Genomic DNA, 14,326 nt, shown 5'->3' with positions numbered 1-14,326 from the left:
ATATAGCATGAAATGAATTTTTGGAACAACTGTGCAGCTAAGCTTTTTTATTAAAATATTTGTTTTCAAACTGACCAGGACATATTTGGGTGATTTCCCTCACGGTACTTGCAAGTTGCAAAGCGCAATGCTTCATGCATAGGGAATATAACAAACACAAACGGGGCTTGGTTATCAGAGTTCTGCAATATTTTGACACATATGATAGAATATGGAAGAGTTTGATTGGAACCAACACAAGCCCACACTTAATAAGGTTGAAATTTTGCTGCTTTTAGCCTATTCTAATTTGAATGTTTTTAACAATAAAAAATATTTTCAGCTCTTTTTTCGCGAAAGTGATTTCATAAAAGTTGGAACCAAAGACTATGACGACTTTTGGCTTTTCTTCAAACGTTACCAAAAGTATGAGGCCCGGCGGAAACAGTCTGATCAATATTCTGTGGAACCAGAAACACAAAAACATTCAGAATCATCAGGAATCAATATTCCAAAGCACTACCACCCGAGGTAAGTTTTACCTGAATGCTACTAAGGTGGATATAGCAAATCTTAATTTGTTCATTACACTCTGTTGCAATTTCTGCTTTTATTTTTTGCACTTTGTTTAAAGTTGAATATAGATGGTGTGTTTTTGCAGTAAACAAACCTATTTTCAATGCTTTCACTTGTGATCTTTTTTTATGGTTTAGGTACAAAATTAATTGCTCAGTGGTTACAAAAGATTTGGAGAAGTATGCTTCAGACCAGTCTAAACACCGAAAAAGGCATTCACGGTAACTGACATGGAAAATAACATGCATTTTTAGTATTTACTTATTGCAACATTTTATACATGTGCACAAGAGCAAAACAACTGTTTTTAAATGAATGCAAAGCTAGTTATCAATTGAGAATATAACAATTATTGTTGGATGATAGGCACAGAGGTTATGACAGTGATTTCTATGGAGATTGTGATCTTAATGAAGAAAGAATTGCAGAGTTCCGGTCAGCTGTTTTGCATTACATTGATTTCCAGCAAAAACAAAGTTTCGCAAAGCTGAAAAAGCTTAGAATGGAACAGGGAAACCTACCTATTGCTCACTATAAGGAAAACATAATCAAAGCAGTCAAGTCAAATAAGGTTAGGAACTATTCCCTGTAACTTGTTATGTGTGACATGTTTTACGGAATGAACACTTGGTAATTTACATTTGGACTTTTCATAAAGTAGCATGATAAAGCAAAAAAGTAGCATGATAAAGCAAAAAAGTAGCACGATAAAGCAAAAAAGTAGCATGATAAAGCAAAAATCAAAGTATATCATGCACATTATTACCCATTGTGTTTTTTTTACCAATCCAACCAGGAAGTGAGACACAAATATATGGCAACCATGCTTCCCATTTAATCATCCTTCTAGGCTGGGTTTTTTTTTCACTAAAAAATTTCTGTCAAATAACCGAAATGCCAGCAAAAATTTAGGACATTTTCAATTTATTTTGGTTATTTACGTTATAATACTTTCGTTCGCAAAAATGTAAGCAACTTGAATAATCTACCAGCCAATTTCCTTTGGGACATTGTGTCCAAAATGGCTTTTATTTTTTGTGACATTTCTAAAAAAAATTGGGTCAATGACCGACAAATAACACAAAAAAAAACCCAGCGTTCTAGGGCTCAGTGTAAAGATTGTCATAAAGTAGCATGATAAAGCAAAAAAGTAGCATGATATAGCATAAAAGTAGCATGATAAAGCAAAAATCAAAATTTATCATGCACATTATTACCCATTGTGTTTTTTTTACCAATCCAACCAGGAAGTGAGACACAAATATTTGGCAACCATGCTTCCCATTTAATCATCCTTATAAGGCTCAGTGTATTGTGAGGAGTTAAAACTTATGTTCAGTATTTTTGACACAATATTACAACTGCTAGGTTGTTATTGTTGCTGGGGACACTGGCTGTGGAAAATCAACGCAAGTGCCCCAGTATCTAATAAACGCTGGTTACACAAAAGTAGCGTGCACACAACCAAGAAGAATCGCTGCTATTTCGCTATCGAAGCGTGTTGCGTATGAAACGTTGAACCAGTATGGCTCGGAGGTTGCCTATCAAATCAGGTTTGTAGACGCCATGTTGAAATGTGACCATGTGTACTTTACTGGTTCTGCCAAACTGTAAGTCCAGCTGCCAAGGTTGTTAGCATTGGATGCTTTCAAATTTTAGTTCCGTAAAGGAAATTAAGGCATTAAATACAGCCTACAAAACAGTAGTCGGCGTCCCAGAAATTGCAAGTTTCTGCATGATTTCGCCATAAGAACAACAGTTTTGGTAGTTTTATAGTGATAAAATTTAAGGTGACATTGCAGCTGCGATCAATAATATACTGTTTGTTTAGATTTGAAGGCACAAAAACGAAAGCCACGAGGATCTTGTTTCTCACAGAAGGCTTGTTGTTACGTCAAATGCAACAAGATACCACACTTGCTCAATATAACGTCATCATTCTGGACGAGGTAAACCGGCCCGCTACTGTTAAACATACTCGTAAATTTTGCTATGCCCTACTACAGATATTTTTTTGCTCAAGCTGTTAACATCTAGTTCAATTGTGTTTCTCCGCAAAAGCAACTCGTGTTCATTTGAATTAATAGGCCTAGCAATCAGAACCTACCAAATATGTTGCAATCGCACATTCCGTATTTCCCTAAGCGCATTATCAGTATAAAATGAGATGTTTATTTCGTTAGGTTCATGAAAGGCATCTTCACTCGGATCTTCTTCTCGGCTTGTTGCGAAATCTCATCACCTCCGAAAGCAGAAAGTCTGAAATGCGTATCGTCCTCATGTCGGCCACAATCAACCTCGAGTTGTTTTCCAAATACTTCAAAGATGCCCCAGTGATACAAGTACCCGGTCGTCTATATCCGATCAAAGTACAATATCACCCTATACCTATCGTAAGTTGTATGTTGCGAGTTCTTGATGTCGTGCATGCGTTTTCCTATTCCAAATCTTTGATGGAATTTAGTTCCAAAAAGGTGTTTAATCCGTCCAATTTTAGCAATGGAAGAAAATCTTCTGGAACGCAAATCTTATATAATAAAATTGATATAATGATAAAATTATTGCCAGAAGAGCCGCATTGCAGCCATAGATCTTATGTTGTGTATAACACCACTGGTAGAACGCAATTTTCCACGTTTTAATCATATGAATTTGTACATAAGAGTTAAATACATAATATCTATTCAAATACAGGAGGAACAAACGTCCAAAACGTCCCGGTTGGACCCGCGACCATACGTCAGAATCTTGCAAAAGATCGACAAAAAGTATCCACCCACTGAACGCGGAGACCTTCTCGTGTTTCTTCCAGGAATGCAAGTACGTTCAAATGTTTTTAATCACAATTCCAACGCGTTTTTCAAATGGGTCTAATGTTGTTAATTGCTATGGCAACGACTTGTCCATTGTTTCGAGCGGTTTTGGTTGCGATAAATGAATGCAGAAAACATTCTTAGGAAATCACGTCGGTTGAAGATGCAGTGAAACCATATGCTGAAGAAACGAAGCGATGGATTGTTCTTCCTCTGCACAGCACGCTGTCAATTGAAGAACAGGATAAGGTTACTTTCACTAGGTTTCCTGCTAACATTTTGTCATTTCCTTTAACAACGGCATGGTAGCACTGATTGGTGAAGATAAGAAAATGTAATTGTTGCTGAAATTTCATGGTAAATTGCTTCCAAATTCATATTCTGTTTGTTTGTTTTTTGTTTTTCATTAGACTTTGTAGATAAACTTGATTTTAGTCCAACTGCCGCCATAACCTACTATCAATGTTAACGTTAACCGAAAATAAAACGCCACAAAATACCTGATTTTGTGGTGGAAAAAGACACAAATCCACGATCTGCATAACCCCAAAATTAACTTTACATGGAATGCTCAGGTTTTTGACCTGGCGCCCGAAGGTGTACGTAAATGTATTCTGTCCACCAACATTGCTGAGACTTCGGTCACGGTTGACGGCGTACGTTTCGTGGCGGACTCTGGCCGTGTAAAAGAAATGAGTTATGATGCCCAGTACAAGATGAAGAAGCTTCACGAATTTTGGATAAGTCGAGCGAGCGCCGAGCAGCGCAAAGGTAGAAGCCTCTTTCAATGTATTTCCATTGCACGTTTGTGTGACACATAAAATATAGCGAAAAACAGCGGATTACGGGAGGGCCAGCTTAGGACAAAAGTGATTATTGAGAAGCTTGGAAGTAACAAAATTTTGCAGATTTCAAACAAAAATTTTAATTTTTCGTATATTTTATCGATCAAACCTGTCAAGGCCTCTTTTGACGAGACTCCTAATATGAGTAACGTTCCCACAGTATTAATGAAAACGTATCTGGAATCTATTGCTGTTTATATATTTCTCCTGTACTTTGTACAACAGGTCGTGCCGGTCGTACAGGTCCTGGTGTTTGCTTTCGTCTTTATTCAGAAGACGATTACGACGTGCTTGCAGATTACGCAGTGCCCGAAATCCAACGCGTTCCACTCGATTCCCTAATTCTTCAAGTAGGTTTTCCCTCTTCAAATGTATTTTGCCACAAATCTCACTAAAATGAAAGACTTTTTCCAGATGAAAAGTATGGGGGTTGGGGACGTTCGTAACTTCGCTTTCATCGAACCTCCGCCTACGGCCTCGCTTAACGACGCCCTCCGGTGTCTGTACGAACACGGGGCAATCGATTCCAGTGACGCCATCACCCCTCTCGGAGAAATGCTCGCTCAGCTTCCCGTTGACGTCACCGTTGGTATGGCAACGCGATTTTCAATCATTTGTTAAATATTTCGACCGTTTGGAGTTTGCGAAGTTACTTGGTGTTTTGTGGAAATCCTTTCCAACGCTTTTAATTCAACCCTTTTTACAGGAAAAATGCTAATTATGGGGAGTTTGTTTGACGTCACGGAGCCAGTTATTTCCATTGCTTCGGTCCTAAGCGTCCAGTCGCCGTACACTAGGTCGGCATATAACAACCCAGAAGCCTGTACAAGAAGGAGGCCGCTCGAATCAGACCACGGGGATCCAATCACTCTCCTTAATCTCTTTGACGAATGGATTCAGGTTGGTTTGAACTGTGCAGTATTTTGTTGTATTTCATTTTTGTGGTTGTCCAGTATGCTTTGACATTATTTGACAAGCAAAGGGTGGTTTGTATCATAGAAGCATGTGCTAGGACTGTGAATACAGGAATGGAATCGGCCAACCTTTAACTTAAAATAGTCTTGCCGCAAACATAAGTAAAAGCATGTATTTCCTATTTACTTGTAACTCTGTGCCTAAGAAACCTTGATGAGAGCATTTAATGCAAAAATCTCATGACTTTGTAAATGTTGTAAATCTAATGGCGTTTTGTTCTTTCAGGTGAAACGCGAAGGCAAAGCCTCCAGTCGCAAATGGTGTAAACGCCGGTGTTTAGAGGAACAAAGGTTTTACGAAATGGCCAACGTTAAACGTCAGTTCGAGGAACTCCTGCAGGTTAATACCATTGTTTTTTACGCTTTTCAATGGTGAAAAAGTGGACTCTACCTAGTTATATGTATTTCTATATGAAAATCCTAAAACAGTTTTAAATATACTTGAGCTGCAGGTGTGTACTCTGTTTCAACCCGTAGGGTCTTAACAGTGCAACTGGTGACTGTAGCACAAAAGTAGCTTTTAAACTTTGGCACCAGAATTTTCCACTTCATTTTCAGTCAACCTCAGCGTAAAAAAAGCAATACAAGTGCCTGACTGACAGATTATAGCTTGGAAATTAACGTTTCTGTGATTGTAGAACATAATAGGGAATCATTCCCAGAATCAATTAACTAAAAATTTTCTATTTAGGAGTATTTGTGGTAGTCGTGTGTGCTTTTTTAAAAAAAACGAATACATGTGTTACGTTTCGATGTATTTGTAGGGTAACGCTCTGTTATCTCACGTTGAGACAGTAGACCAACGCGCTGGTACGAGCACCGCAAGACGGAGAAAACATGCAGATAGAAAACGTTTACTGCAAATGAAAGACGAACAAAGGTACATAAAATTAGCAAAAAATTCGTAGTACTTTTTAGTGATTTAAAAATATATGGGTGTTTGGGTATTTAATGAATTTTAGTCCAAACAATCCAAACCCGTCTAGAGAAATGTTCAAGAAGGTTTAGCATTACAAAAAAGTCAAAAGAATACATGTTCATGGTCTTGTGTGTTTTGCCCCGTTTTCTTGACAGAATTTCAGAAGCTTTGGCTGTTAAACCTATGCTTTGTGAAACGAACTTGTTCCTTTCTGTTCATTTGTGGCTATATTTCGTATTACAAGAGTGTTCAGATATTCCCGCACTTAAACAAAAATTTCCCACAGACAAGAATCAAGAAAACGAAAGGTTTTGAGACTTCAAGAGGGAAAATATGAGGTTGATAATTCGGACGAAGAATTGGAAAACGATCAGAGTTCTGCATCAACTCTTGCAGCCAATGTAAAAGATCTTGAATTCAAACTTCGTCACAACTTGGACAAACTTTACCAGGTAATATCCTTGCCCAATTTTACCTTAAATACCTCATTATAAATCTATACATTCACGCAGGCTTCAAGCGACCGCCGGCAGTTCACGTTGAGGGACATTATTATGTTAAAAATCATCCTATGTTCAGGACTTTACCCAAATCTTGGTTTTCCCGACGATTGTAACTCGTATTCACCAGATTCAGACCAGGTTGGGCTTCCTGCGTTCACTGAAAGCAAATTCAGTTCTTCAGTGAAGAGTGATTCAAAATTATGGATATGTGTTGTTTGCGGTTAAAGCTTACACGAATTTACAAGGAAAGGAATATGACTTAGCTTTACCAGATAAAATAGCACTAGTCATTTCAAAACACGCTATTTTCTTTTGATATTTTACATTTGTAAATACATCCTGATTTTTGCATGATATGTGTTGTGTTTGTATTGTCGAGAGAGCCTGTAAAAATGCCTTTAATTAGGTGATACAACCACCATCCAATATTCCCTCTCACTCAGGTATTCCACACACGAAACAAGTTGTTTGTAATCCTGCACCCGAACAGTTACTTTGCCCACCACCCTCAGGAACTTGAACCAACAGGTAAAGAAGACCCAGCTCTAATCAAAGCGGGACATTCTGGTCATCGCGGTTTACTCGGTCATCGCCACCAGCTCCTTACGTACGTGTCACTACTGGAAACCACCAAGCCTTATTTGGTCAACACGATGCGGGTAATGCTTAATACATGGTTAGGTTGTCGGCACTTTGTGGAGTTGTGCACATTACCATTTGAGTTTTTCCCATAATGTATGTAATTGGATATTGTGTCATTCTCCACAGATGTTTCAACCAAACTATAAGTTATCTTACCAATAACTACATTCTGCTCCTTGTAAGCATTTGGTAAAGCTTACATTATTGTCACAGATTCCAGCATTGCAGACCCTCATGCTTTTTGCACAAGCTTTGGACACTGATGCCAGTTGTCAGCGGATTATAGCTGACGAATGGATAGAAATCAATCTTCCCGACCCAGAGCTTGCGCAGTCAACCGTGGCCTCCACACTCCAGTTAAGAGGAGCATGGGAGGAACTCCTGCGGCTGCGATTGGCTGGGAGCAAAGAGAAGGAGGCCGGTATGTGTGACGTCATAATTGTTTGCTTACAAAGGAACACTGAATGTACCAAAAAGTAAAAGCATCATACACCTCCATATGCGATGAGATTAATGGATAAAAAACTGGATCAATTTAAAAACCAAACGCTCCTGGCAGGCTGTCGATCACACACCGTATCGATATGAGTTGGAGAAACTGATGATGCCTTTTTAGGCAAAATAAATTTTTCTAAATAAAAATCCATCTCAGCTACCTCAATATGCGATTTTTAGTTGAGAAAAGCTACTAATTATGCTAATGATGTGTAATACAATGACCATGCTTCATTAGAACGCCAGTCTGGTTGAGAAGAAATTCTACTTCCTTTAAGAGCAAGTGTTTTTTTTACCACGACCAACCTTAACTACCATGCGACCACATTTTTTTAGATTCCAAACGTAGCCGAAAAACTCTAAAGCTTCAACGTTTCCTGGGTGACAAACTTGCCGAGTTTTTGGACAGCAGATTAATTTACCGCCTCCGTCGTTTCACTGCATTGGAGAAAAAGAAATTATTTGTCGGTGCCGGAAATAACTGCGAGGATGGATTAAAGGGTAAAATGACCAGACAATATGTTTTATTACGGTTTATCCACCTATTATTCTCATATCTTCGGTTTTCCAAGTGTGCCAAGCAAATTGGAAACATTTATTTCCGCTCATCAATGATCAGCTATTCAATGTAACCACAAAATAGGCCTATAATCCGTTGAAACATTAAAACCATAAAAAAAATACCGATGTTTTTACTTGCACCAATACACATACCTTTTCTGTAGGTGTTGGAAACCTAGCAGTGCCGCTTACGGAAGCAAAACCCAACCCCATCAAAGGGGGAATCATGCTCTCCCCCTTTCTCACCTACAACTGTTTACAAGTGGGCACCCCTGAGACTGGTGGCGATTACCTGCGTGTTTTCTGGACTTGCCCGACTTGTGAAATCAAGATGCCTCTCACGATATCAGAGCGCCTGAGACACCAAGCCAGTTGTGGTGACCCCGACGCCCAAACGCAAGACGATGAGGTTTGTGTTGGTAGATATCCATTTTAAAGGGTTATGGCCCATATAGTGATGCACCGAAACAGCTATTTTTATATTCGGCCGAAACCGAATATTCGGCAAAAGTTGCCGAATTATTTCGGCCGAATAAACCGAAACTAATTTTGGTATCCATCTCTTTAAACACAATAAATTTAAACAAAATATGTGCTGGGTTGGAACTAATATTATCATACAGCCTTTTTTGGTCTTCTGTGCCAAATGCTTAAAGTTGATTTTCATCATTTCTGTGAAAATAAACAAATAAAACGAACACATTCGTACAGTTTGAACAATGATTCTAACCTTTTCTAAACTTCGGGTATCAGCGTTACATGCAGTAAAAAAGTTTCGGTTTCGGCCGAATTTTGCAGAAACATTCGGCCGAAACCGAATAACTGCGAAAATCTTAGTTTCGGCCGAATAAATTCGGCAAACCGAACTTTCGGTGCATCCCTAGTTATGGGGGAGCGACGTTGCCTCAAGAACAAACAATGCTTAACCCAAGGTTATGACGTCACAAGGCCATAGATGGCATGTCTTTGTTTCTTTTTAGGTATCCAACGAGGCTACCGGAAGCGCGTCAACGTCACAATCGATTCCTTCACTCCAACGCGCGTGGCATTGTGACGTATGTGACAAGGATCTACACTTGTCGGCAGTGGAGATTTTGAAGCACAAGCGTTCGCACAATAATTGACAGACAATATTTTTTTCCAAAAAGTTTACTTTTCGGCTTTTCCAAAATACACAACAATTGACTCGTGTTTTGTAGTCGGTCAAGATTCTGCTTCATTTTCACAACTAAGCGTATTTCAGGCGCACTTTTTCGCTGTGCATAATCGCACACAGTTGGCAAAATATATTGGCATTGGCATTGCAAAGTAGTTTTTCCAGAAATTATACTTGGTGTATCTTGCATGGATTGAAATAACGTTTTTCCAAAAAGTAACAAAAAAAAAACAACGTGACACGACGTTTCGGCAAGTTCGTGACATGCTGGAGTGAAAAATGGATGGCTTAAACTTTTCATTGGATTTTAGTGGGATTAGGTTTCAAGTGTTTCGCATATGGATGCAGGTTGAGCCCAAGTTTCGTGGAAAACTTTTGTAATTTAATACAATTTAACATCTTTGAGACGTCAGTGTGACTTGCAAACATCTCCCCGAGCTGTGCTTTCTGCAGGGTATGTTGTGTTGCAACAAAGTTGCATGTTATTATGAATTCACTGACGCTCTCAGTGGGACCCATACATACGCATGTAGTAAGCTTACAGGTATAGTTTGCATTTAAGCTCTGTGGATAGGCTATTTTTGTCACAACAAGCATCTGAATATATTGAGACAGCCTCTGCCAAGACACGCTGAGTCATTTAAATATGATTGCGTTGGAACCATTTCCTATACTGTGTGTAGGCTTGTGCGCTGGTAGGCAGAGTAGAGACAGCTGCTTGTTACGTTTCAGTACTACTCGCTTACAGACGAAATGTCGGAGGGAAATGGCTTTGTTTCTCCGCGGAGTGCAATCAGGTCTCGGTCATCCACCCCAAGATTTTCATTTAATGATGCAGATGAAATAGCGCAACATGTGAGTTTTCTAGTATATTTGTCTGTCAGCTTTCACCAACTTAAGCCAAGGCATTTGGTTTGCTGTAATTTGCGACCATATATCTCCGTTTTCAAACGCCACATTTCAACGTAAGTGTAGTCTATATTTTATGTTTCAGGGAATGGAGAACAGCATTAAAGCAACCAACGTATACATCAATCCCAGTTTTAGATATTCCATCCACGGAGTCGAGTTGCAGGATGCTGCTGATCCAGAGGAAATTGACGTCATAAGTAAGAATCGAATTACAACAAACATCTTATACATTCTCCTGTTATCATTATGTTTTGAACAGTATGTTTTTCGGTTATAATATGGTCATATATTTCGTTTGAGTGAGCCACGATATTTAACTAATTGCAAGCTGAATTGGGGTATGACCGTTTTATGTTGAAATATTGTGTATTTATACATTTACCCTCCACATTTCAGCCAACATATATATATGAACCATTTGTTGTACAGAAGAGACGCTCCAGGTTTCAACTCTCGCTCCTCAACTGCAAAGATTGGTAAAAGTAAAAAATCCAGTTCCCCTTGCGCTGACATACAACATCAGTATAAATCCCACAGACCGGCGGAACAGCTTTGAAAGAAATTCGGAAAATACTGAAACAAGCGTTGGTATGTCGGTAACCAAGTTGTTTCAAGACGCTAGAAGTACTGCACTACAAAACGCTTACATTACTGCCAGTTGTTCGACGCAGGTAGCCATTAATTCCTACATTGGTCTCCACGGTAATACAGTGTCCATTGTCGGTAGAGCAGGTGTCGGCAAGAGTGTGTTTTGCCAGTCGATGCTTCAGTCACATTTGTCCACTGCAGATCCAAACTCGTATGTGTTTTACGTTAATACGCGAAACCTGAACTTCGAAGAAAACATCAGCGTTTTGAAGTTTTTAACCTGTTCCATCACCGAAGGGAATCAGCTCTGGACGAGAAAGGAGTGTGAAGAGATTTTGCTAGACAAGGTCAGCAAGTCCACTGATGTCATGATTTTCTTAGATGGGATCGACAAAGCCGCGCACGTTAACTTTTCCTCTCTTTCCGCTGTTACCTGGCTCTATCAGAAAGATAGTCCTGAAAATATCGTCAAGAGTCTACTTTCAGGCCATTTGCTTCCGAACGCCAAGAAGGTGGTTGTATCTAGAACAGACACGTTCCACCACCTACATTCAGCATATAAACCCCATTTTGCTGTCAAAGTGACAGGCCTTACATTGAAGAGCCGAATGACCCTTTGCCGAAGACTTTGCCCAGTTAATTTAGACTACGACAACGTCACCAAAACTCTACAGGAGCAGAGCAACCTGAAGGACTTGTACCACATCCCGTTATACTTAACCACATTGGTAAAATACATTACTAGAAGCACGTTAGAGGATGAAGCGATATCTGTAACCGATTTCTTTGTGTCTCTTCTGGGTGACTTGATTCGCACAGGTCAATTTTCAGGCAGCCAACAAGATATAGAAGCTATATCGAAGATAGCTTACACTTGCAAACGCAACAAGACCGTTTCTTTTCCTATTCACCCACTACCGAATGGTGTTGACCCCGATACCATTACAGCCTTTTGCAGCCCAGACATGCGACAGGATTATAATGGGTTGCAAAACTCAACCCCGGGGAGTAGGTATCGGTTTGTTGACTCCATTTGGCTTGATTTTTTTGCTGCTTTCCATTTGCTTCATTTCCATCAGCCCGACGTGCTTTTAAAGTGCATCAAAAAGTTCCAAGGGGGTGGGGATCATTGGGAAACAGCGATAAATTTTCTTTTCGGTCTTTGTGGGCCGATTCTTTCACGAAAGGTGGATGCGATTTGCAACGCCCAATTTGTCCGTCAGCTGCCGGACAAGGTTTGTCGACTGAAAACCTTTCTAACTCAATCCCCTATGCGCTTTCAGCATCAGATCCTGAAACTGTGTCGTTTTGTGCAAGAATCTCAGCATAATGATCTTCAATCCAGCTTTGTCATAGTCTTTCCGGAGACAATTTCACTTCGTGATTGTCTCATGCCGTACGACGTATCGTCATTGTCCAATGTCCTGAAAACCGTCCACAAGACTGTGACCATCAAATGCGGCTCAGCTCGTCCTGTTAGTTTTAGTGATTCAACTGGTTTCAATCAGTTTCTTGCTGCAGCAAACTTACGCCACAAGGTACAGGTCTCGTTAATTTTCGCAAAATGCATGCAGTACCTATAGGTATATATACTGCTTCCGAGAAATGACTTGACTATGAACGAAAGAGTTCTTAGACGCCATTGAATGCGTTTTACGTTTGTTTTTTACTCAACTGTCCATTTTATTAGAGATCATATAGCGAAGAAAACTTGAATCGTTTAACTAACAACTCAAATAAAAGCTATTTCCGCTATTAGATTTCAACCAATCCACCTCATAAAAAAAAACATGAATCGCTTGACATGTTTCAGATTCAAACCATATACGTTGTATCGGCGAAGATAAAGGTGCCCGAAATTAAACTGATCAATAAGCAGCTTCAAAACTTGACCAAACTGGAACTAGTTGATTGTGACATCACAAACGCCACTTCCCAGCTACTTGCGGAAGGCCTGGTGGGAAAGAAACAACCGGTACGGTTCCATTCGCAAATATCTTCCAATCAAACACCCAACAGGCAAAAAACAATTCAATTTATATTTCCGTATGTTTTCAAGCTGGAAGTTCTGAACCTCACCAAGAACCGTTTAACGTCACTCAACTCGCTGTCCCAATGCGTGCACAAAGCTCTGTTCTGGTTTATTGCCAACAATCAGATTGATGGAAATGGTCTAATGCTATTTTGTTCAGAAATCCGCCGTTTGACGTCCTCGGTAAAATTTTCTCTTTTAAAAAAAAATATTTAATTACATCAGTGGTACTCGAACTTTTTCGCGTACGACACCCTTGGAAAGATTCATACCCACGTACCAATCACAAATCCATCAGGACAATTGGTTCCTATGTTTACAATTTTCAGTCGTAGAAGGCTGATTTAACGTGTTGCTTGCCTGCATTTTACACAAAAAACTTTTCTTTGTTTAAATTGTTACACGATGTCAAAGACAAAACTGACTTTGTTTCAAAGCAAAATGCATTAATTTGATTCTTATTTGACTAAAATGCCAACGATTCTGTATTAGCGAAGTGTGTCTGATTTGCGCTTTTCTATAATTGTGGAATTTTCACTGCCACTGATGCCAAGAATCAACACATAACCTTCAACTAATTTGTGAAGCTAAAGCAACTGGACATCAGTGGAAACAAGATATCTGGCCTCGGAATCGAACATATTACGTTTTGTTTGTCAAAAATGGAAATCCTGGGACTTGGAGACTGCGGCCTGACAGCGGACGATATACGGGTGCTAACGACTGGAATACGAAAGCTTGTGCGACCGGTAATCTATGGAAATAGTCAACAAATATCCATAGCCTGACAATTTTATAAGTTTGGATTCTATACATACTGTCATTTGTCTCTTTCTGTTGTATCATTACTGCATTTTTTATACAAGTTGCTAACTGGCGATAAAGGTAAAACCATACTGCGGACAGTACAGAACTGTTTCCTTACAGATCGTTGTGGCTTACTGGCTTGCACAAAAAAACGATGTACTTTTTGATGGACAATTAATTGTTATGATATAACAGATGAATCGCCTGATTTTGGACTGCAACTCTTTTGGAGACAATGGCGCCGAACGTCTCGCGTCTTGCAAAGGCAAGATAGAGTGGCTGCATTTAGCCCAATGTGGGATTACAACTTCGGGTTCACAAAAGTTCAAAGACCTGGTATGAATTAGTAAAATATCAGAATCAATGATTACAAAATTATGAAAACTTGACATACACTGAAATTATAGGAGACCGAATCTTTGCCAATATGGATTTTTTCACTTATAAATATTTTTGTTTTACAGAAATCAGTATTTGGACTCCCGCATTAAGACTACAGAGTCTTTATATGGTTATTCTTGCTT

General features: G+C 39.3%; 2 protein-coding genes across 2 annotated transcripts; both read left to right on the top strand.

Annotated features, from left to right (window-relative positions):
• Positions 1 to 120: 120 nt before the first annotated feature.
• Positions 121 to 9,610, top strand: LOC145907932 (putative ATP-dependent RNA helicase DHX34). The gene is made up of 22 exons (XM_082995051.1): positions 121 to 256; positions 323 to 510; positions 693 to 776; positions 922 to 1,126; positions 1,924 to 2,108; positions 2,387 to 2,504; positions 2,739 to 2,948; positions 3,250 to 3,375; positions 3,513 to 3,617; positions 3,944 to 4,139; positions 4,439 to 4,563; positions 4,628 to 4,802; positions 4,920 to 5,113; positions 5,414 to 5,527; positions 5,952 to 6,067; positions 6,393 to 6,558; positions 6,619 to 6,747; positions 7,053 to 7,268; positions 7,465 to 7,672; positions 8,083 to 8,247; positions 8,472 to 8,716; positions 9,288 to 9,610. Exons 1-22 carry the CDS (start codon positions 212 to 214, stop codon positions 9,429 to 9,431), a joined length of 3,459 nt encoding a protein of 1,152 aa, XP_082851177.1. The 5' UTR covers positions 121 to 211; the 3' UTR covers positions 9,432 to 9,610.
• Positions 9,611 to 10,216: 606 nt separating this feature from the next.
• LOC145909427 (NACHT, LRR and PYD domains-containing protein 3-like) lies at positions 10,217 to 14,293 on the top strand. Its single transcript, XM_082996820.1, has 8 exons — positions 10,217 to 10,318; positions 10,458 to 10,572; positions 10,805 to 12,501; positions 12,777 to 12,938; positions 13,023 to 13,178; positions 13,583 to 13,744; positions 13,998 to 14,138; positions 14,267 to 14,293. Exons 1-8 carry the CDS (start codon positions 10,217 to 10,219, stop codon positions 14,291 to 14,293), a joined length of 2,562 nt encoding a protein of 853 aa, XP_082852946.1.
• The last annotated feature ends 33 nt before the right edge of the window (positions 14,294 to 14,326 follow it).

The sequence above is a fragment of the Ascidia mentula genome, chromosome 7 (assembly GCF_947561715.1).
Source record: "Ascidia mentula chromosome 7, kaAscMent1.1, whole genome shotgun sequence".
Lineage (NCBI taxonomy): Eukaryota > Metazoa > Chordata > Ascidiacea > Phlebobranchia > Ascidiidae > Ascidia > Ascidia mentula.
The sequence above is the reverse complement of the archived record's forward strand: the minus strand, read 5'-3'. Positions and strand labels throughout refer to the sequence as shown.